At 46.3% G+C, this 23509-nt stretch overlaps 1 protein-coding gene across 1 annotated transcript; it reads right to left on the bottom strand.

Moving 5' to 3' along the window:
• Positions 1–647: 647 nt before the first annotated feature.
• Positions 648–23451, bottom strand: zzz3 (zinc finger, ZZ-type containing 3). Its single transcript, XM_080837488.1, has 12 exons — positions 23393–23451; positions 15815–17639; positions 13559–13697; positions 12644–12791; positions 12358–12482; positions 9257–9328; positions 9026–9127; positions 8442–8537; positions 7567–7713; positions 6118–6252; positions 5718–5818; positions 648–1863 (listed from the first exon to the last, which is right to left on the bottom strand). Exons 2-12 carry the CDS (start codon positions 17569–17571, stop codon positions 1719–1721), a joined length of 2967 nt encoding a protein of 988 aa, XP_080693614.1. The 5' UTR covers positions 17572–17639; positions 23393–23451; the 3' UTR covers positions 648–1718.
• Between the last annotated feature and the right edge of the window lie 58 nt (positions 23452–23509).

Here is a 23509-nt window from a genome sequence, read left to right as displayed (position 1 = left end):
CAAATGGAGATTAATAAAGATCTCAGAGTCAAGCAGTATAGAAAGACTTTTCACATACTTTTATTTCCACTGTTCTCCTCTAACAGTTTTTTTTTTTTTTTACATTATTTAAGAACAGACTGTTATACACAGATACTGAAGCAGGGTGAAGGGACAAGGGAAGGGACAAAAACAAAAACCCATACAAAATGGCCTACTTGAAGCACAACAAAATCTATGTGTATAAAATAATGTGGGTGTACCACTGTTGGTGGCAACTATCGCCACCTTCATTTCTTTTCAATTTTTTTGCTTATTTTCTTTTTTAAATAGGTTAATAAAAATACAATCTTCTCAATGGAGCGTGAGGGGGACTGCTGCAAAACGAGAAGGATTTAAAGATGTGATGATCTGGGAGAGTGGAGGGCTGGTTTGTATGGAAGAAGACACTGGTCACTGTGTCGCCTTGACCAATCAGAGGTGGACTCTCCAGAAGAAAGAAATAAAAAATAATCATGGCACACAGCAACTACCAATGGCTACTTTCACCATATATATATATACATATATATATATATATATATATATATCTTTTAGACTCCACATGATCAACAGTACACACTGATAAGATAATGAAAGAAAAGACAAAAAAAAAAAAAAACCTTTTTCAATTCCATGTGTCAAAGCCCTCCCAAGCCCTCTTCCGCAGGCTAGTGCTCCAAGCTGTAGTGCTTCATGGTTGGAAACTAAACGCATTTCAATGGAGAGGATTTACTAGGTCAGACAACATTGCATGAGGGTGATAAAAGGACAAAACATTTAAAAAAAATTAACCCAGAAGAGCAGCTTTTTAGTGAAAATAGAAGCCCCTGGTGAAGGCCCAAGTCACAAGGCCCCACTAATGGGCTTTTTCCTCTGAAGACCCAGATGACATTAGATTAGCAAGCCCCCCAGTGATTAGGTTAAATACCTGGGATGAATCAAAGACAACAGTCTGAGCACCAAGTTCCTGTTCTGTTCTTTTTTTCCCCATTGTTGTAGCTGGCTTTTTTTTCTTCATTTATTTTCTTTTCTTTTCTAACTCATAACAAGAGAGAGAGCTCACACAGAGAAAGCGTCACTTATAAATATTCAACTACAGACATCTAGCTACACCATTTGCACTCTGGTTAGCGAGTCCAAGACCCTCCCCCTGTCCCGCCCCCCCCATACTGAGGCACAGGCACAGGTACAGTACGGTGGCCTACTGGGCCCAAAACAGACTTGGCCAAATTGAGCTTTACCAGCACTTCATCAGCTGAAAAACAAGCACAAGGGAAGAGGGTGGGGGGAAAACGTGGAGATCTAACGTCTCAGGTTTTGTTGGGGGGGGGGGGGGGTAATGTGGCTGTGCCTTTCACTTCTTTTTTTTTTTCCCGATTTTCTTTTCTTTCGTTAAATAGTGTGGGTTTTAGTGACCTGTTAACTTATGACAACAACCGTGGCAAGGTGCGGTACACCCCCCACCCTGTCGGGCAGCACCCTTCTGCCCAGTAGAGGGGGGTTGGGGTGTTTTTTTGGGAGTCTGTACGGGGACGGGGGGGGAGAGGCCGGCGTCACCCATCTGTGCCCCCCCACACAGCTGCGGCTGCTGCCCCACCTGCCCACACTAAGCGTTGGAGTTTGAGGATGGAGCCATGCACAGAAAGCCCTGGGGGCTGCTGCCAAGCCCTGGATGCACTGCTTCGCCCTGGCTGCTGTCATCTGTTGGCAGGGAAGTAGTTGGGGTCCAGGTAGTTGTAGCCGGTGCTGTGCGGCAGGCAGTAGTCTCTGTCCAGGAAGCTCTCGGCCTGGTAGACTGGCTCCAGCCGGTGGGTGGGCTTATGGGTCTCTGTTTTGTACACACTGTGGGGGGGAGAAAGAAATAAAGAAGGAAAGAAAGAGAGAGGGGCAGAGACACAAATGGTCATTAAATAGTTCTCAGTGAAGCTCACTAAGCAGGGACGGCAATGGACAGCAATGGACAGGGAGGAAGCTTTAAGGGTTCCTTCGCATTGACGTGATGGAGGTTGAGCTTTTAGAGGTGCTTCGACATTTATACTACCCTGATTCTTCAGGATAAAGCACCCACTCGACATTCCCACTCTCTTGCATATGCCAAGTTAGGCTGATAAATAAGGCTTTTAAGAGGTTTGCCTCTTGATTCTTGAGAAGCATTACAGCCATCTCCATCAGGCCTTTAAGCAAAACAACCGAACAATAATGACAATCCCTGAAGATGAAACGTCAACATTTAGTATGGGCTTCCATATTAGTACAACCATTCCACTAAAGACAGAGCATAACGGCTGGACTATGGGGGGGGGGGGGGGGGGGGGGTCCATGCGAGTCAGGTAACCATAATAAAACCAGTGCAGGTGAATCAGCTTGAAACAACAAGTTTGCAGAATGACATTTACAAAGAGTGAACGAAGCATGATTGAATGACCGAACAAATAAAAAAATAAACAAACGAGGCAATGAATGAATGGAAAATAAAATGTGGGAAATAACATTCATTAGTTCAACTGGACCCAGAATCGCACGATGCAGGAGAAAAGCCGATCACTCCACACAAACTCCTCGCAGAGGTAAAGGGCCTTATATAGTACACAAAACGGTCGTGTCGGATGGTTGGACAGTGGGCGGGCGGCCGGATAGTACGTACTAGTTAGCATTTGTGTCCCTTTATAGTACTCCAACGGCTGTGGGTGCTGAAAACAATTCTCTTCCACAACAGTAGGGGGAGTAACGGTTTAAGTCCCGAAAGACAAGCTACCCCATGACGTCTTTGTGCGATGGAAATCGTTAGTTGGCTTTACCTCTCCTCCACAACAGTCAATTTCTACTCTCCCACCAGCTGCCACTACTCAAATGCAACAGGTGTCAGCAGATACACAATATTGTGACTGTGTCTAATGCTATATATACACCTGATAGGGCAAACTTATCTTTATCATGGGAGAATGCGGGGGAGTAAAATGCTCCCGAAGTAGATTACATGTTTTTAACTTCGGGGTTAATTCCCTTTCGTCTACTGCTGGCTAGTTAATACATAGCCTACAGAGAGCCGGAAAGGTTAATAAACAGAATGAAATAGCTACACATTACACACTATGTTTTAATAAAACCCACGTTACTCACATACTGGTTAACACTGTTTGTTACAGCACATAAACGTTTGTCGCTACATCCAAACTGCGTCACCGTTGTCCCTCCCTGTATCTGCTCCAGCCGCACCATTTTACTTGCAATGTGAATCATTGCCATTTGTTGCACCTTAATCATTGCCATTTGTTGCACCTTAATCATTTTCTACAAACATGATATGCGGTGTAGTAAACTGAGACTCTATTCACTACTGCACAAAAACTAGACACGTTTGCAACGTTTGAAATGAAGTAGGTAAAACAACTTTCGCCAATATCTCCGTAAGGGAGATGGGTTGTGTGCTCAAATTTCCTGGGATCAAAGAAATTCATGTAGGCTATTCATGTGCAGACTAAAAATCACGTCTCAGGATTTCTGCGCATGCACGTTATTTCGGGTGTCTCAACTGTAACTAATACCACTGTCATATAATTAGGCCTATGAGTTCAGTAAAATACGGAGCAAACACAGTTTTCTACCGTTGTTGAAACACATCTTTAATTGCCGTCGCTCATGCTGGTTCTCTGGCAGTAGGCTACTTGGGCCGGCTCATGTATTGTGATATACAGGGAATAGTTTTCAAGGAAAGGATCTGCGCCTTTGACAGTGGCTGTTATGCATATATGGATATAAAGGTAATGTAACAGGAAACGCTAGGTCCAGAAATGTTAGTTTCCGGAGTTGATGTCGTATGGAAATGAGGTTGTAGTGTGCCAATCACGGCCAAGGAGTATCCGTCGCCATGAGCGGACCGACAGAAATTTTTGCGGGGACACGGAGAGCTGTCCGACGTCTCTGGAGAGCACGGAGAGGGCGTTTCAGCTACCGGAGAAGGCGTTTCACTTACCTGAAGGCGTTCCTATGTGCCCAAAAACGTGTCGTACGGAGTAGCATAAAAATGCCTTAATGCAGCAAAGCACCCGCACGCAGCAAAGGGCACGCAACAAAGCAAACGCAGCAAAGCAAACGCAGCAAAGCAAAGGCAGCAAAGACCCGCACGCAGCAAAGCAACCGCAGTAAAGCAAACGCAGTAAAGCAAACGCAGTAAAGCACCCGCACGCAGCAAAGCAAACGCAGCAAAGCACCCACAAAAAGAGAAAAAGAAGGCGCAGGCGTGTATCACAGCAGGCAGAATGAGAGACGAGAGGGGGGTAAGGCCAAAGCCAGTGTTGGGAAAGTTCACTTTCTACATGAACTAGTTCAGTTCATAGTTCACAAATTTGAAAATGAACTAGTTCAGTTCATAGTTCATAATTCAAAATTTTGAACTAAGTTCACAGCTCCAAAAAATGAACTAGTTCAGTTCTTTTTTTCAATATGTTGCGAGCAAAAAAAAAATCTAAATCTCTATATGTCTGCAATACCGCTTTCGGCCTCTATGCAACTTCGGCGCCCTCACACTTGCCAGGCATTGACAGTAAAAGAAATCACACGCAGCGATTGGAAACTTTGTGTTTTTCGCCTAGAAGTCTAGAAATCTGGCATCTTATTGAACGAAATTAAAAAGAGTGAACCTGCCGTTCACAGACACCAGAATGAATGCGTTCACAGTATCGTTCATCAGGCAATAATACAGAACGTTCAGTTCACGTTCACCAAAATGATGAACGAGTTCATGAACTTTCGGTCAATGAACGCGTTCAGGTACAACACTGGCCACAGCAATCCTGATCTGCAACAGGGAGGTTAATTAGAAGTTCAGGGAGAGCCATGCCACTGACTGTGTACCACGTCCTACTGTGAGGGAGCCACGACTGTCAGTCTAAGAACTACCTATGTGTGTTTGTGCATGCATTATGGATCATGTGTGTTTGTCTTATCTTCTTTCTTCACCATGGCCTTTTCCAGCGTCCCCATCAGACTGGCCATGCACGGGAAGCCTGTGCGGTTTAATTCCTTTTGGTTTTGTTCAGTTTTGTTACTCTAGTCTTAGTTAGTCTAGTATTTGTATCTTTTTCTCATTAAACACTGGCTGGTGCTTCAAACCCCCAGTGTGGTTTGTGAAAAATGCAATGTGCAATCACTATGGTCACTCCTGGTTGCTTGGTTACAGGTGATTAGCTGCCTTTAAAAAAAAAAAAAAAAAAAAAACTCACTTGCCATGGAGCCAAGCAAGCCCACCTCCCTCTATAGGCCTAAGAAAACCCTCCTTTTCAGACTACCCCAACACCATACTTATTTGTCAAAAGGAACTATTTCTATCAACGCAGTCACTACACCACTGCCATTCCCCATCAGTGGAATTAAAGGGACAGCCCCACATCTATTGACGGACCACCAGCTGCACATGTAAGGGCGTAGCAGGTGCCAGTAATGAATAAAGAAATAAAACAGATATAAATTGAACGTGTATGTAACAGCATGTATAGACATATCCCTGCAAGCGTGCGCACTTGCACACGAATGCTTAAACGACTGGTTGGGTAGCCCTATAAAACACTCACCAATGAGAACAGACTGGTTGGGTAGCCCTATAAAACACTCACCAATGAGAACCGACTGGTTGGGTAGCCCTATTAAACACTCACCAATGAGAACAGACTGGTTGAGTAGCCCTTTAAAACACTCACCAATCTGAACAGTTTCCACAGAAGTCCACGGTACAGTCCGGCGCGCAGTCCTGGCAGTGCCACCTCACCCCCTGGATGGGATCCATGCCACACACGTCGCACTAGCAGAGACCACATCATCACAAACTGGGCTTTTGCTGGAGACAATATGCACTTTTGATTTCCCACTACACATACCTTCTTGCAGTAAAATAGGACATAAAACTAGTCTCTACACGTCACAAAATTGGAAGCACATTTTTTCAATTTCAATCACAATAATCATGTCAACTCAAGGCACTTTCCCAAGCCCAAACCCCTGAGGGCAAGTACTGAGCACCCCCCAGTACGCCATGTGAAGGTTGCCAACTGTGCTAAGAGACAGATATGGTCTGTGTTTTAGTCCTGGCTGCAGCTGTACCTTGTAGCCCATGTGCTGCACCGCGGCGCTCTCCACATGGATGTCCTGCAGCTTCTGCTTCTTCAGACGCTTCAGGTCCATAAGCTCCTTATACTCCGGAAGGTTCCTGAACTCCACCGGCACGCCATCCTCATCCTGCACACACACACACACACACACACACACACACACACACAAACCATAGGTCAGACAACTACCCTAACATAAAAGAGTCAGAGGCCAACAAGTAAATGTAGAGGCTAAATGAGTCATCCTCAATCAAACACTCTCCTTTGCATGGACATGTGCGTGTACACGTGGTTATAGTAAAAAAAAGTTCATGGGGGTATTAAAAAGGAGCATTTAAATAGTAGGCAAAAAGTGTAGGAGTAAGCTAAGGTTCTAAGCAGGAGACTGATATAGCTCAGCTTGACATATTAGGTTTTCAAGTAGAGGTGTGTGTGTGGCCTGGTACAAGCCTTGGCTCCAAAGGCAGCGTGCTTCCTGTGTTCTCAGTGGGGCACGCTGCCCCAGCCTGCCTCAAAGGACACAAAGTACACATCACAGGCTTCGGATGGAAAATGTCAAGAGCTGCCTGTCACACACACACGCACACGCACACGCACACACACACACACGCGCACACACTGAATTAATGGCATTCCTGTCCTCTGAGACCGACACCTGATCAAAGGTGTTGCTTACTGCCTAGTGAGGCTGTCCCTCCATAACTGGCCAAGGTTGCTCCGTAGCATATATGGGTAATGTGACTTCTATTTGAGTTGAAGCTAAATTTTATAGCTAGTGGGATGTAGCAGGCTACAGTACAGTTCAGATTTTATGGGGTACAGTTGATTTGGACCAGTGAGATTTGAGAGAACCCTGTTGCATGGCTGAAGAGTCAGTATTTCACTGACGTGAGGCAGGGCACCTGTAAGAGGGGCTGTGTGCGGCAAGCTCCATGGATGGCAGCACGCATCATATGACATGCATCATGTGTCACACCTGCAGTTTTATAGAATGAAAACAAGTAGCAGTTTATACCCCCCAACTTCATACAGCAGCTGAGTTGAGAAAGCTGCTCCATGACTGAAGCCCTGCTAGCTGCTGGGCTTACCAGACTTAGTCTGACTTAGACTTATTCTGGTAGTTTGGCCTGCTTCGTGAGCCTATCCACAACCGAATCGTTGTCTAGACATCTATGCTCCAAACAGCAACATCATAATCTTTTGAGATGAACACACTGGGCATTCACAGACAGCATGCACACCATCAGCATCATTCTCCCCAGTTCGGGTTTAGGTGGTTAGGGGATAAAAAGACTGCTGGAGGCTCCATAAGCAACCCTGGCATTTCAAGCATTCTGCCCTGTGAGCTCTGCTACAGGATGACAGCCAATACGTGTGTGTGTGTGTGTGTGTGTGTGTGTGTGTGTGTGTGTGTGTGTGTGTGTGTGTGTGTGTCACTGACTGAGTCATCGGCTGTGGGGTCCTGCAGGCTGTTGAAGCTGGAGCGCTCGTCCTCGTCATCCATGTAGACAGGCGGCTCGTAGGAGGTCAGGAAGGTGGAGGGTCGGTACAGGTGCTTGTTTAGGTGGTGGTGTCGCTTGCTGGAGGCCTTGGGGGAGAAGCAGCAGATGGGGAAGTGCAGGTGTCAACAGTCTGCTGAATCCAACATAGCTTCACACACACACACACACACACACTACATCAACTCCAACATCATTCTTCAGGAGAATGGCTTTACAAAAGTATGTCTTTCTTGATTGACAGTCTAATCCATACTATAAGTTTTTTTGTTTTGTTTATACCTTGGGTTGCACCTTAGGGCAACATTAGATACATACCATACATTGACCTTTTAGTATTTTAATTGTTTAGGCTTGGACCCAGTTTTGTGAATGCATTATTTTTAGAGTTATATTTAAGCTAATCCTGTTAGCTCGCAAATGGGACTTTTTCCAGAGTAATTCATATACAGTGTTGTCTAAAGATTGTCTAAAGATATTCAGGAACAATGCTTTATTTTGCATGCTAAGGTTTGACATGATTCCTTCCAAGTAAACAACGAAATTCAAACTCTGCCTTTTGTATCCTCTCGGAGGAGCATTAGGCTTTGTATCTTTCATTATCTGGACCCTAAAAACCCACTGTTTTGTTAATACATTGTTTTGGTGTAATGTTGTTAGTAACATTATAGTTGTTAGTAGCACGGGTCATGCCATTCATACCAAAATCAACCCTTTTCACAAGCTTTTCCTTAAACTAGCAACATCCATCATAACAAGCTTAAATCAACAAACAAACAACAAGTTAATGCCTGAACACTGGGCGAAACAGCCTTACCTTCTTGCTGTACATGCATAGGTTGGGTGTTCTCCCGGGTACAGGGATGCCGGCCTTCGTCAGTTTGATGAAATATTTCTGCACTCTGCTGGCGACCTGCGGCACACAATGAAGCCCCCAGCTGCTGTGAGCCCAGAGTGAAGCCTGGAGAGCGCTGCCTAGAGAGCATCTCACATATCAAGCACAGCTGCCCGTCTGCTGTGAAAACAGCCACTTCGCACTGGTGAGGAGCACTCTGGCCTGCACTCCTACCCGAATAGATACTGTGCGTGGGGGGTGCTTGTGTGGACTAGTATTACAATATGATCATTAGCCGAGCGAAAGAGTGGTTCATCAGCCCTCCTATTGTTTTAGGATTTGAGGTCTAGTAAATGAGATGAGTACTTTCAGGATGTAAACGCTATTTTTATCACACGCAAAAAAACTAAAAACAATAAAAAGGGATCCATTTGGCTCCAAACACACAAGGGTTAACAAAACACATTATTAGGCGTGGCTTAAAAGGAGCCTAATGTTGAGGCTGAGCTCATTGGGACAGTCGGTAAAGAGAAAAGAGGGCAGTGTGGTGCGCAGCTAAGGTTAACCTGTTTGGCTGTTCGGTTGCCCAGCGCGTCCGCAATCTTCTGCCACCGCTTCGCCTCAACCTCCTCTGGTGGAAACGTCACCAGCAACTGCTCCAGCTTTTTCTACACACACACACACACACACACACACACACACACACCTCTATTAGTATACAGGAACCGAGACAAACAATACGTAGAAACTCATATGATGAATGACAGTTGGTGGAATTTGTGTGTCCATGTCTCTACCTGTTCCTCTATGGTCCACAGCTGGTTGAAGGAGTCAGGTTTATTCTGATGACACACTCTCCCTCTGATCACCTGGAACGAGAGAGGGGAGAAACAGCTCAGTCTTAGTGTGCCCTGTTCACATTCATCTCAAACTGCACTGCACTCAGGAAGAAGCATGCAGCGTGTGTGTGTGTGTGTGTGTGTGTGTGTGTGTGCGTGGCTGCGTGCATGATACATCACAAGTCAAACTGAAACAGAGTAAAACAAATGAAAAATAACGGGGGGAAAAATTACCTTCCCGGCGTATTATTCACAGAATGCTTGACATCTCCCTGACAATGCCTCATTTGAATTTCAATAAATCACTCCACTCCTCACTGGGTGAATCATCTTCCCAAAAAACAAAACTAAAAGCACAAAAAAATAACTGAACTCGCTGCTGCATCTGTCAACCAAAGGAGAAGCTGAAATGCCAACACTGGCGCACAAAGCGCTCGTGGACGAATCATTGAGATGAATCTCTTACTGCAGCCGGCGGGAGCTCCCATAATTGACAGCCATTACCAACAATAAAACAATCCTGCTGTGAATAACAATTACTCCCCTGAGCCTGGCGTTCTGGTGAAGAGCACGCTGGCTGGCAGTTCAAATTCTTCTGTGTGTGTGTTTGTGTGTGTGCGTGTGCGTGTGCGTGTAAAAGTTTAGGGGTTTCACTGCAACACAACAACACGTGCCACCCCTGGCCAGCAGCATGTCTTAGAAATGCAAGGCTGTTCAGCAGGGGGAGGAAGGGAATGGTTGGAAGAAAAGTCTTATCTGGTCGAACAGCAAAGGAGACTGATGCAGGAGCTGTTGATGTGATGTGTGTGGCTAGCCTGTCTCACGCCCATGTAATCCCAGTTAAGATCTGACAGCCCTGTCCTCAGACCCATCAGATACAGATTCTTAACTACAGATAGCCTCACGGAGGGGCACAGGACAGAGCAGGCACACAGAAAGAGATAGCAGGCAGAGCAGACAGAGATGCAAACAGAGCAGACAGACAGAGCAGGCACACAGAAAGAGATAGCAGGCAGAGCAGACAGAGAGACGGGCAGAGCAGACAGAGATGCAGACAGAGCAGGCACACAGAAAGAGATAGCAGGCAGAGCAGACAGAGAGACGGGCAGAGCAGACAGACAGAGCAGACAGAGATGGCGAGATGCCAAACAAGAAAAAGGATACAGAGGAAAAGGCAGAGCCAGCCCTCAACTACAGGTTTAATAGACATCTTAAGAGAGGCCTAGGACAGAATGCTTATAATCAGTTTGTGTGTGTGTGTGTGTGTGTGTGTGTGTGTGCGAGAGAGAGAAACTTATCCCCACTCCTTAAACTCCACCTTATTCAGTGGTCTGTGAAACTGAATTCTGAAAGAGGTATTCTCAGATGCAGCACAGCATATCAACACTCTCTAGCATACACACACACACAGTCAGTCAGTCAGTCAGTCAGTCAGTCAGTCACTGAAACACTCTCTAGTCTACCATACACACACACACATACACACATACACACACAGTCAGTCAGTCAGTCAGTCACTCAAACACTCTCTACCAGTGGCGGTTCTACATGTAAATACGCCCCGGGCGAGACCCCCTCCGAGCGCTAAAACTGAATGTGTAACAGTTTTGTTGCAAAGCACAGTCTTATCGTGAAATTAGATCTCGTGTTTGTTGACTTAAAACCGATCTATTGTTGTAGTCATAGGCAGCAGAATAGCAGGCTAACAGATGTAAGAGTTATAGCCTACCACCAATTAACATTAGCTCTTCATCACTACATGGATACCGTAATCAAACAGAGAGAGCATAGTGGTATACCTTTATGTTTTGCTTGTTTCTCCTCTTCTTCTTTTCTTTTTTTTCCGAAATTGGGCACCTGACGGATTTTTGCCTTTTCCTATCCATCTCTGTGCTTATTTTGCACTCGACAATCAACACATTCTCATCCCCCAACACTGTCACTCGTACAGAAGTTAAGACTAAACCAATTCACCTTGCCCTTGGTTACACATAATCGTTCAATATTACCTATTTGTATAAGCCATTGCACACAATTCAGAAAAACATAAAACGTGCAGGAATTATAGGCCTGTAATTATAATATTATGAATGTGCGTTTTTTGCAAGAAGGTCTAGGTGTGACTGACTTGCGCCCACAAATTGTATTAGAGTATTGCTCTATAGCCTACAGTAGATCCCCCCGTCCCCCCACTTGTCTGTTCCAGTTGGGAGTCCCAGAGGTTAACTTTTCCCCCGCGCTCCCTCCCCTTCCCCGTTTTCACACATATGGAACCTTCTTAGTAGCCTGGCCATTACCAGCCTGTGACTCCATTTCATTCCGTCTTTCAGTCTGGCAAAACGCTATGCATTTTCGTTTCCGAGATGAGCGGGTGCTTAGCTTGAGGTTTAAAATCATTGGAGTTCCCTTAACCAATCAGCAACGTTTAGTAAGCATTCGGTAGATTAAACTCTTCCCAAAGCCAGTTGGGAGAAGAGCTACGACGTCCTTTCCAATCATAAAACTTACAAGAAAATACTCTTGTTCTCCTTTTAATTTTCTGATGTTCTCGAGAGTTGAGACAACTTTTCCGATAGCTTTTCGTGTCTTTTCCTCCAAGGCGAGTTTTGCGTCACAGCTCTGAACTGTTCGCTGATTGGTCCTACAGGATTTTGAGTCCTGGAGACGATTGTCAACGGGGTTGGGCCAGACTGAGTATGAGCTTGAAATCAATTCAGGCGGAAATACGTAGGCTGGTGTCACCAGGCTACCTTCTTAGCAAGCAGGAGCGCCTGCAGCCCCAGGGGGCCCCAATTCGCCAATTCCCCACACAGTGATATTATAGATAATAGAAAAGCGCTTTGCGGCCCAGATTATTATTTATTTATTTACTTGGTCGTGCCGCCCCCCACGTGACTTGAAAAAGTGCCACCCCGGGCCGCAGCCCGGATGGCCCGTGCCTAAAACCGCCACTGCTCTCTACCATACACACACAACACTCTCTACCATACACACAGCATGCTTTTCTTCTGACTGATGATATTCTGAGTGAGTGAGTGAGTGGCTGTGGGATGACCCACCTGTGACCTGCTGCTGGATAGGCTATGTTCCGGAGCGTCACTGGAGGGCAGAGACGAGTAAAGCCCCGCCGAGTCGCTCTCCTTCTTGGAATCCAAAGGACTTTTTGGTCGGATGGGTAAACCCACTGCACATGGCATACAAAGTAACAAAAAGATGACATTTCCATCAGACTTATACTGTGGATTTCTGATCTGGCAGAGTGGAAACATATGACCTTAGGTGCTATAATTAAACCCAGGGGGAGATGAGACTAATTTCCTCAGTGTGTTCTCTAAGGTTCTCTACCTTTCTCGTATATAAGCTTCAACTGCCTGGTTTTGCGCTTCTTGTCGCAAAACTCCCTTTCAAAGTCCCCGACGCCTGAGGTGTATTGGTCCCATGCAATTTCTGGGAGCTGGACCACTCTCTGGGGACAGGGCAGCCCCAATGCAACCTGGGAGGGACAGGCAAAGACAGATTGTCAGTACAGAACAGGTCAGCACTCCACCAAACCAACATCATCCCCACTGAGGTTGGATCCATATAGAATAACGATATGTATGAGGTATTGTTTGAATGATTCTTTACCCATTTTTATATAACATTAGTGTTCTCCTTTGAACTCATGGGGGTTGTGCTCAGAGCCTGAAAACCGCTATAATACTGACAGCTCAAGTGGTAACACAAAGAACTTTTCAGACCCCCTTACGTAGAGAGTATAGATACAAAATGAGCTGAAAGACACAGGAAAGACTTCTGCCTTGACAGAACAAACAGATTTTTATTAGAATGGAAGGAGTCTCCGAATGCTGATTGGAAGAGGGGGATTCTAGTCATGTTTGTTTGACAAAAGATTATTACCACAGACATGGCAATATGAAACAATCAATACATTCTCACCACCAAAACACTAAACCACATAATCTGTGGACATATTACTTTTTTTTTTATTATTTCAAATGGTTTAATAACAAGGTATTGAAAAAAGTTGGCCAACTATCAATAGCGGTCACAGTATGCCAGAGCGGCACAGTGGTTAAGAAACAGTGGCAGGGTCGTCTAACTTCAAGTTACGACTGCTATTTGGAGTCATAGAACTGTATTGGTTCCGAAGGTCTTAACACAGATCTGGACAACAGGCTAAACAAGCTCACAATCTAGGGGTGTCCAGAAGAGATGAGAACCAAAAATGCCCTTGGGCTACTGGTGTCTGTGTCCTACCTGTTTCTGCAGATGCTCCACGAAGCCAATGGGGTCTGTCAATGCCTCCTTCTGGTGGCGGGACAGGGCCTCCAGGTCCAGAATGGCTCGAGTCCTCTGGGCCTCCAGCACACTGATGGTCTGCAGCAGCCTCTGGTAACTACAGGGGGGGGTTAAGGGTGGGGGAGGGGTGTGTGGACACAACCATGCATTATTGACGCTGACACTCGCCATGTATCAGGGGCCATGAAACGTTCAGGCCCTGCCCAGATGCATGCATTATGTACGGGTGGGATAAACGTCGGCAGTGGCAAAAAGGATGCCAGGGTTTTTTTTCACAATTCAAGATCTAACAGCACCCTGTGGTGCCCCATCTATAACCAGTCGAGAGGGGCGTGGCACATCTTCCCGGGCCAGTGTTCTTTTTCATGGAAACAGATGGCTGTATTGTTTTGTAGTGGTTTGTGAGCTGTTGCTGTTTTAAATGCGGAGCAGAGGGGCTTTTCACGTCCTTGTTAGGGCACCGCTACGAGACTGTGGGAGACAAACCCACTGAGCGCTACAACTCAGTGAAATGACCTTTTCCTGCATGACCTCGGGCCAAACATGAGCCATAAATAAACTCTCAACCACGGAAAAAAAAAACTCCAAAAGGAACTGAATCAGACAAAGGGCCGACACTGTAGACACGGCCGATACTGAGAGGGATTCTTCTTTCTCCTCCTTCAACGAGCCTTTCTGCAGGTCAATTCAGCCACAACATGCCATTTTTTGAGAATCAATAGGGAACAGGGTGCATTCAATCTGCACGTTTGTTTCCGACTCATGCTCGACCTAGCCTGTATCAAGCAAGCTCCATTTAATTTAGCTCCCAATCCTGCAAAATGACCATGATCAGAGTCCAGCTCTTCCATTTCCCTTGAGAAAGAGCTGACTAGATTGAGGTGAGGCTTGTTACGGGAAAACTAGCTGTGGCACGCTCAGGGATGGAGTAAACAGTCCTGGTGGAAATAGCTGACATGTGTGCCAGCTGGGTGAGCTTGCAGCCTGCCTGGGCTCTAGTCCTGAAACTGGCAGCATGGCACAGCCACCTATGGGCCAACCACTCCAGTGTTAAGGCGTGGACAAGGATGCCAAGACAAAATGGCAGTTTCTGCAGCACTACACAAATAATGTAATTAAGTTTGTTTTGTGTAGAACACAGCTTTGTTCTGAAATGTGCTGGAAATGCTAGAATGGTGGTAGCAATTTCCTCCCTTTTCAATTAGCAAAGAGGGTTTTTTTGTGAGTTATGCAAGCTTCTGGGCAACGGAGAACTTGAGCACGGAGAGATTTACTGCATAGTCAGGGTCATTTTCACACTGACTCACTGGGCAGATCACACAGAGATGTACGAAAACACACACAAACACACACACGCACACACACACACACACACACACACAACAAACACCCATTGAGGAGCACACTGCCTGCTCAAACACACTACCTCAGAGTTCTCATGGTTCCCATACATGGCATGCATCAGGCCATATCTGTTTAAGTCATCTCACTGCTTCTAATAAGAAAATAATGACACTGGCAGCAGACATGTCATTAGCATGCAGTACTAAGGCAAAAGGTCTGTGCTGCAATGTGATTGGCCACGGCCTGCCAAGATGGCTTGGCACCGCTCCACTGGGCACAGGCTGAATGAGTCCTGACGTGGCACAACCTGGCCACCAGTAGCAGCCATGCCAATCTCATTATCCAGCACTGCGGCTCCAAGAGATTACCCACTTATACAGCAGCGCAAGGGGCAAAGCTAAATCTATAGGCAAGATTGGTTGTCTTCAGGGGGTTCAGTGAGAGGAACGATGAAGCACAGAAGGGGCTACTCACAGACCATATCAATACAATACAGATCAATAACACGACAGAAGTGCTTTTATCTGGATAACCCTAAAGGCTGTCCTATTTCAGCAACCCCACAGAAGAGACAGATGATGTTACAAATGTTATAAAAGCTATGATAACGCACTGCTCATTTACCAGCTGAGACAATTAAGGCAAAAGAAAAAGATATAGATAGAAAGAGACACATAGAAAAACATTTAGCTCAGTAAGTGAAATGTACAAAAAAAGAAACTGGCATTATACATTTCTTTCTCTGCTGAGATAAAGAAACATAGAATATGGAGAGAATAGAACAATATTGAAAAATAATAAGAAACAATAAGAAAAACTCTATAATAAGAAATACTATATAATCAAGAAGATCAACAGGGAAGCTCATACTCTTTGTTGTGTTTCAGAGCCAGGTGGTCCGACTCAAAGTAGTAGACGTCTGGCTCCTCTTCCTCATCCTCTTCTTCTGCAGCCGAGTCTTTGGTGGAGCGGGGCGCTCTGCTGTCCAACGCCACCGCTGCCTCCGGGCACACTTTGGCCCCCGTGGGCTCCGAGAGTTCACCGCCCGGCCTGCAGGAGGCCTCTAGGCCACCGGGGGGCACTGCCTCCAGTTTGAGGCAGCGAGATGGCGACTCCAGGTGGAGCGTGGTAGGTATGGATGTGATGGGGGTCAGGGTGGGGGTCGGGACTGGGACTGGGAATGGGAATGGGGCAGGGGGATCGTCTCTGTCTCTGTGAGGGGAGCTGGGCCGGCAGGCTGCGCGGCGCGGCGAAGTCCTCAGGGCGTATCGGTGTTCGTGCGGCTCGGTGAAAGAGGGGGGCTCTGAGGCGGGTGCAGAACACAAGCCCGAGCCGGACATCATCTTCATCGTTATCGTATCTCCTGAGATTTGCAAGTCCCCATTGCCACCGCCACCGTCCTCCTCATCGGAGGCATCAGGCAGCTCTGTGGCCGCAGACAACAGACCACCATTAGTAGCGCTGACCTGCCCGTCCACCACCCCCACCCCCCTGGGCTCCTGGTCCTCCTGCACAGGAAATGTGAGCTCCTCCTGGGCCAGGCAGGGCACCACCACCTCGCCCCCCTCCTCTCCCACCACGTCCACCTCCACCACCTCCAGCTCAGGCTCCCTGAGGATTGGGGTCTGGCTGCAGGAGACCTCGTCCGAGCCGTTGCTCTCCACATTGGGCAACTGGGTGACGGAGAGGGAGAGGGAGGAGGACGAGGAGGTCGAGCAGCAGGGGGGCTCCGTCTGCTCAGAGATGAGGCTTCTGCAAGGCACTAGGGGCTCTGTAGGGGAGGGGCTCAGCACCTGGCTGCCGTTGAGCAGCGCGGGGGTGCTGAGGGCTGGCGTAGGGAACGTGGAGGAGGGCGATGGAGGGGGGAGGGCTCGAGCAGGCAGACCGTCCGGCAAGGGAGCCTCCTCCCTGTGGATCTCCCCCAGCCCATTAGTGGCCTTGTGGGCCTCCTTGGGCTGGGGAGGTGGTGGGGATGGGGCGGGGGAGGTAGCCCTCTCCTCCTCCTTCACCAGTGCCACCATCACTGCATCAGTCTCTCTCCCTCCTCTCTCCACCTCCTCTTCCTGCTGCTCCTCTGGGCAGAGGCTCGGGGGAGGCAGGGAGGAGATGGGCGCCCCCCTGCTGGGACACTCATCTTTGTCTTTGTCCGTTTGGGGGGAGTGGGGCATGGGGCTCTCTGGTGAGGGTCCGTCTACGGCAGGGGTGGGGGTCTCTTCTTCTCCCCCCACCCCTGTCTCTCCTGAGCGAGTGCAGCGTTTGGGCTTCTTCAGGGCCGGCGAGTCCTCTGCCGATGTGTCTGCCGCTGCCAGCCGCAGTCGTTCGCAGTTCTCTGGTCGCTCCGACTCCTCCTTCTCGGAGGAGCAGGAGAGGCCTCGTTTCCTGCCAGAGCCTGCGCCAGCACCGCCGCCGCCACCCCCACCCCCACTCCAGGCCTCTCCATGACCGGTCTGGGGCTTGTCCCCGTCCTGCCGCTTCTTGGGGGAGCGGGCTCGGGGTGCTGGGGGCGGCGAAACGTCGTCCGGTTGGGCGATGCTGCGGTTCCTGAGCGTGCGGCCGCAGAAGTTCTCGTCCAGTCCATTGATCCCCACGGATGACCTGGTGACGCGCGAGGAGCGGGACGCGGCCATGCTAGGCAGGGCACCTACTGTCCTCTCCTCATCCTGGGGCTTGCTTCTAGGCTGCAGAATGTGGGTACCTGAGGATGGACAAGGCAGAGATAAGACAACAAACACCGCTCCTGCAAACCATGGGGCTTCCTGTTCGACATTTTCTTTTTAATGGAATTAGTTTGAATTAATTTTTCATATGCGAATCAAGTCTAAAATTCAACCCCACCCCTTTCAATATGAAGAATCCATTACCCTGTCTCCACTTGTCATAGTAAATTGGTCATTAGCACAGATCACACATGAGGCTGAGCTCTATGTGCATTTCTCTGACAAGACCAGCCAATGGATTAGAAACATGGGAATCAACATGGCCAGCCAACCGACAAACATGACAAACCACAGACAAAATGTGACAGATGCTTGGATTTACTACAGAGGCTTGTCATTTCTTTCTTTCCCGTGTTGTTGTACATTTAAATACACTCCTGCATGAGTCAGTGTGCCAAGGCAGTGACGCCATTATTCGGGTTGAAGAATGTATGGTTGTTATACTGTATGTTTGCACCACACCAAAGCATGCATGAGTAACATGAAATCTTTTAGAGCATACTGTTGTGCTCAAGCTGGATTCAGTGTGGGACAAAGCTTCATCCAAACAGCTATGGCAAGATATTATCCTGATATCTTGGAATCAGCCTGACTCTACTTGACTATTACATAGGAATCCTGTTTGTTCTTTCAATGTCAATACCTAATCACTATTTGCTCATAATGATCACACCACTCTTCAAGCAAGGCACAGTAAGACCAAAGAAATGTCTACTCATTGGCCCACATATTCACACTACTATCAGTTTGTTCATTTACTAGGGACATAAAAGGTCAATTCTAGAACCCACTTTAAATCAAATAGTATTCCTCCCACAGGAATCAAAATGTATATGAAATCATCTGAGGTTAAAAACAAACAAGGACTTAAAGGAGCAGTATGCAGGATTCTACCACTTTCTAATGCGTTTTTTAGTTTTTTAATATAGGTAACTAGTTTTGGCCTCCCCAAATTAATTTTGATGGCATATGAAGGACCGATATACACAGCTGACATTCCCACTAGCCACCCAGGCTCGTATGCACTATGTAGTTCTGTGGTGCGGGTCAGCGACAATGTAAGAAAACCCTTCACACATCATGTTGACAACTATATTGCCAAAAGACACCAATAAGCATGCTACAAAACTTATATAAGTTGTCAATTGTGCAGTTGTTGGTACTTGCATACGTATTAGAGTTAGATTAGTAGTTTTAGACCAAAACTGAAAAAGCCAAGCCTTGGAAGCAATACATATTTTTTCAAAGAAGTGTCAAGCCATGCAAGATAGTGAATGAGCGCCGCCAGTCGTCTATCCACGTGCATTCAATGACACTGCAAATGTCAGACGAGCTTTGAAGCTGGGAACAAAGAGCAGCTCATGTCCAGTCCACTGAAGGCACAAACAAGGTCAGACACACTGGGCCTCTGTGGACCGGGCCAGGCCAGGCTCATCCCAATCAAAACACTGAGGCTTCTCCGCACTAGAGCTGCGGCTGGCCAGAGTTGCAACAGGACATATCTGCAATTGTCCAAAGGGACGGACCACGCTAATGTTTTTTAAGCAGTAGCGTACCTGATGCCACCACTGGCCACATCACCGGCCTTGAGCATTTCCCCTGGACTTGAACAGAGGATGAGAGTTAAATGGACCCACTGAACTCTCAGGCAGCTTTCACATCAACATTCACATTACATTTGTGGTGAAGATTTAATTATAAATGAATTCATCTTTTTTAAACTAATGGCGAGGACACTGTTGTGCCAGTTTGCTTATACCAAGAGACCAACTCCACCCATGTTAACGGACATGCTTGTTTGCCCTTATCAGTAACCCATACACAAAGGGACGGCACGTGTACTGGCTTTTGGTCTTCATCTGGACGAGTCTGCCCCTGAGGAAGGGGGAAGTCACCCATATCTGGGTTTTCAGCTTTTCACAGGTATCAAGCCATCTTCTATGACAAGCACAGCTTTGCTGAGAAGAACATGCATTTCTTTCACAAAGGGAAACCAGTGTGAAAAGCCTTGTAAAAGACCCCCTAAATCTGGTGACCATGAGGATAGATGCATAGGAGCGAACGTCTCTCTCGCTAATGATAGGAACTAGCCTGGATGCCAACCAGGATGCAGTGTTTAGTCTGACAAAACGGGAGATATCCAGAAGCATAGCCACTGAATCAGAGAACACAGTGGCCATCGTAAGGGTGTAGGGTTACAGCACTGAAGTGATTAGGGTCATTGTTTGTGTAGAAATCATCACAGTAGGCCATCCAACCACAGGACCTCTGAGAGGACTTGGGCATTACACATCTTTGACAATGGATAATTGGTGCCAAGCTGCAGTTCACCATACATTAAAACCAATTACACTTTAAAGGCAACATTTCAAAATTGGTTTAAATCAGGACTATATACACATTTTGTGATCATCATCATCAGCATCAAAAAGAATTACCGGGATATTACTATAAACTGGCCTGAATCAGTGCTCAAGTCAATGGGCAATTGTGGTGCACATGATGGGCTCAATGTAAGGAAGGCGATCTTGGAAATGTCCATCAAAGACAGCTTTAAAACAACCAGTTTGTCATTTGACAGATAATGAAAATCAATCTAATCTAACTCCTCAGAAATCCATACAAGAAAAAGATACTAAACTACATGCAACCTTAGAGCCAGAGATAAGTTTAATTAAATGCTAAAGAAGTTCACACATTTGCAAATGACATGCTGGGAGAGAACAGAACAGAAAGTGAAAGCTTTAGAGAAATCTTAGCCAAGTGCTAAAGCAACACACTAAACGCTTCTGAGAACAATTTGTTCCTCTCGCACTGTCATACTTCACGATGCAACAGTTTCCTTGTCAACTAACCACAAGGGGAAAACGAGGGCACACATATCCAGGTTGTGCACTCTGAGGAGAGAGGGGGGGAAAAAACACGAACAGGCTTCATACTGATGCAAACTGGGCAACAAGGAATCTGGGAGGTCAGGGCTGCCTTCATATTCATTTTGGCCTTAAGGGTAGGAAACAGGCATCACCTGGAGAGAATCCTACATGTATGTTTCTTTCACACTCCACTGACTGCTCATGCAGAGAAGCTAATATGACTTGGCCATGCATAAAATGAGACAGAGAGCATACAGGGAGAGGGGGAGAAGGAGAAATGGTGTCAATTCTGCATGATGCCAAAGAAAAGAGAGCTCGGACAGATTTGTCTCGTCATTGCAAACAGCAGGCTAAAACCAAAACCATACATGAGGATTGATTCTTTAACTGTCCTCTGTGATGACCACACAGGCACTAGTGAGTTTCTAACATTGATTGCCATTATAGATTTTATGGTTAGGCTTGCTAATTTAACTGAGATGCTTGCACAAACACCACTGAGAGCACACATTATTCAGGTTCATGACATATTCTAGAAACCCATAGGCTTTTACTGAGCTTTTTGGGGAAACTAAGCTTTAGTTTTTAATTTAACAGAGGGCAAATAATCACAAAGTAATTCTCATTGAAACTGTTGAGCAAAAATGTTCCATGCAACTCGGCCACCCTTTGAAACACTGCTCATGGCTCAAAGTTCAGCCAGTAACTGACCTACAAATATCAGGCTGCATTGTTACAGTAGTTATGATTTCAAGTCACTGCATGGAGGGAGGGTAGCACTTGAGGCGCCTCGGCTGCAGGACCCATACTCATTGTTCTGTGCTAGCCAATGGTAATGGTCTTTGCTGACCCACAGCATGATCTCTACGGACAGCACAATACTGTGGAAGGGATGAAGAGGCTTTTGCTTAGTCAACTCGGAATTAAATACATTAGCAAAGTAACTTGAATGGTGCGACTCTGAAAAGAAACAAGAAAAAACATAAAACTGTTTATGTAGTAAGGTTTTTTTTTTCCCGAAGCGTTTTATCATTCTCAGCCCGTAGTCCAGCCAGTGAAAAAAGTGTTTATATATGTGTCCATATTACGGGGGCACACATGTTTACATGCCACTTGGGAAAATAAATATTATATCACTGACGAAAGGGAGGTCCTGCCAGCCATTGACTTAAGACACGTTTTGCGCTTATAAGCGTTGCGCTTAAGGCAATGTATTATCTTTAGTTTTCCCAGACCGGTCCTTGAATGGAAAGAACTAACTCTTTCATCCTATTCATCTGCAATTAAAGTGAACGGCGCAGACATCTCGACTAACTTCCTGAATTTAGCGCGCGGACACGAATAGTGGATCGCGCATGGTTAATATGAACTTTAAATTGACACGTGCTTAGTGTCAAGGAACTGCTAGATGCTTTCTGCTCATACACACGGAACACTCTTTCCGAATGCGTACGCAGACAGTGAATATGACACGTATGAAGTTGTATTTTGTGATTGTTACACACACACACTGTAACTAACTAAGATAAGCACCAAAGTAGCCAAGGTGTATCAAAAAGGACCAACAGGCCATCTTGCATCTTTACTGGCTGCAGAGACAACAAGTATAACTGCGTTAATCAACTACAGACATTAAAACTGAGCCAATGGCTAGCAGCACTGACCAAAAAAGAGGGGCAGTTTTTGTCTATTAACACTTAGCTAATATTCAACTCACCTTGTCATGTAAAACAGGTCAGTTTCAGCAAAAGCACACTTCCAATTACTTGTAACGTTAGTTAGGTTAGAGGGCCTCAAAGGCAACACAAAATCCGCGGGTTGGCATGACATGCAAGCTGGCTGAGAGCATATTATCTTTACTATAACCAACCCTCCAAGTGCCTGCACTGATGGTGCCTGGGTATGTTTAACAGCACTAGATGGTGTATCTATTTTACTTCAAGTATCCGGTAAGTTAGTTATGCAATATGACTTTCATTGCAGCACAACATTCCGCATAAAATGGTATTTTACTGGCTTTACTTGACCAGGAAAGCACACTCTCCCCCCATTAAAAACCAACAAAGATAGCCTTGCTAGCTGACCGAACAAAACAAATGAAGCTTCAGATATGAAGCCTTCTTTAGCCCACCTGCTAGCTAACGTTACCGCATTTAACGTACAGGATGCGCAAAAGGAGACAAAACGTGTCCAGCGTGGTCGCGCCCTAATGCATTATGCGCCACAAGTAACTTGGGTCTTATCACAACACTATTGCAAAATGAAAACTCATAAAAGGCTTTTCTTTTGGACTCACTACTCTCTTACAAGTTAGCTAACGAGCCACCGCCAGTTGTCCAAGCTATCCTCGCCCAGCTAACTTAGCACCCTCCCTTAGCTTTAGCTGTGTGAAACTAAACTCACAAAAACTAGATTTGGTGTATCTGGAATGGTGCTCAATGTACAAAAACGTTACATACATCCCATAGTTAACAAACTACATGATACACACCCGTTGACTGGAAGCCCTTTACACCAGCACATATTCTGTCGTAAGCTAACCAACCAATTCGACGATAAAACGGCCTGACTGTTTTGACTAACTAGCTAGCCCGCTAATGTTAGCCTAGCGAACACACTGCAAAGTGGCAAGAACCGCAAAGGGGAGCGAGGTTGCATGCTAACCCGAGCTGGTAGCGATTATTTCGCGCAACAACTTTCCTTAAGCACACAGGCATGACAGGGCCAAACTGTGGATAGGTTTAGGATACAATACGAGTAAATCCGAAGTTCAACTTAAAGCTGACTACAAATTGGATTTTGCCGATATAATCACGAAATGTAAAAATGGAATATGAAGCTTTGAGTATAACACTTACCTCACTTCCGCAAATCGTTTGCAACCACACACTCGGCAGCCGCCATGTTTTCAATCCACTAGCTGTCCTGCGAGTATGCTGAATCCGACAATCCCGCCGCGCTTGTCAGGGTGCAAT

This window comes from Sprattus sprattus (assembly GCF_963457725.1).
Source record: "Sprattus sprattus genome assembly, chromosome: 4".
Lineage (NCBI taxonomy): Eukaryota > Metazoa > Chordata > Actinopteri > Clupeiformes > Clupeidae > Sprattus > Sprattus sprattus.
The sequence above is the reverse complement of the archived record's forward strand: the minus strand, read 5'-3'. Positions and strand labels throughout refer to the sequence as shown.

What these genes read in the sequence shown, in the direction of transcription:
- zzz3 (XM_080837488.1), bottom strand. Translation starts at nt 17,571, where the DNA reads ATGGCCGCGTCCCGCTCCTCGCGCGTCACCAGGTCATCCGTGGGGATC. An exon ending in TGGAGCATCTGCAGAAACAG is followed by an intron (nt 12,792 to 13,558) that starts GTAGGACACAGA and finishes TGTCCCTCCCAG; the next exon opens with GTTGCATTGGGGCTGCCCTG. An exon ending in TATCCAGCAGCAGGTCACAG is followed by an intron (nt 9,329 to 12,357) that starts GTGGGTCATCCC and finishes CTCTCGTTCCAG; the next exon opens with GTGATCAGAGGGAGAGTGTG.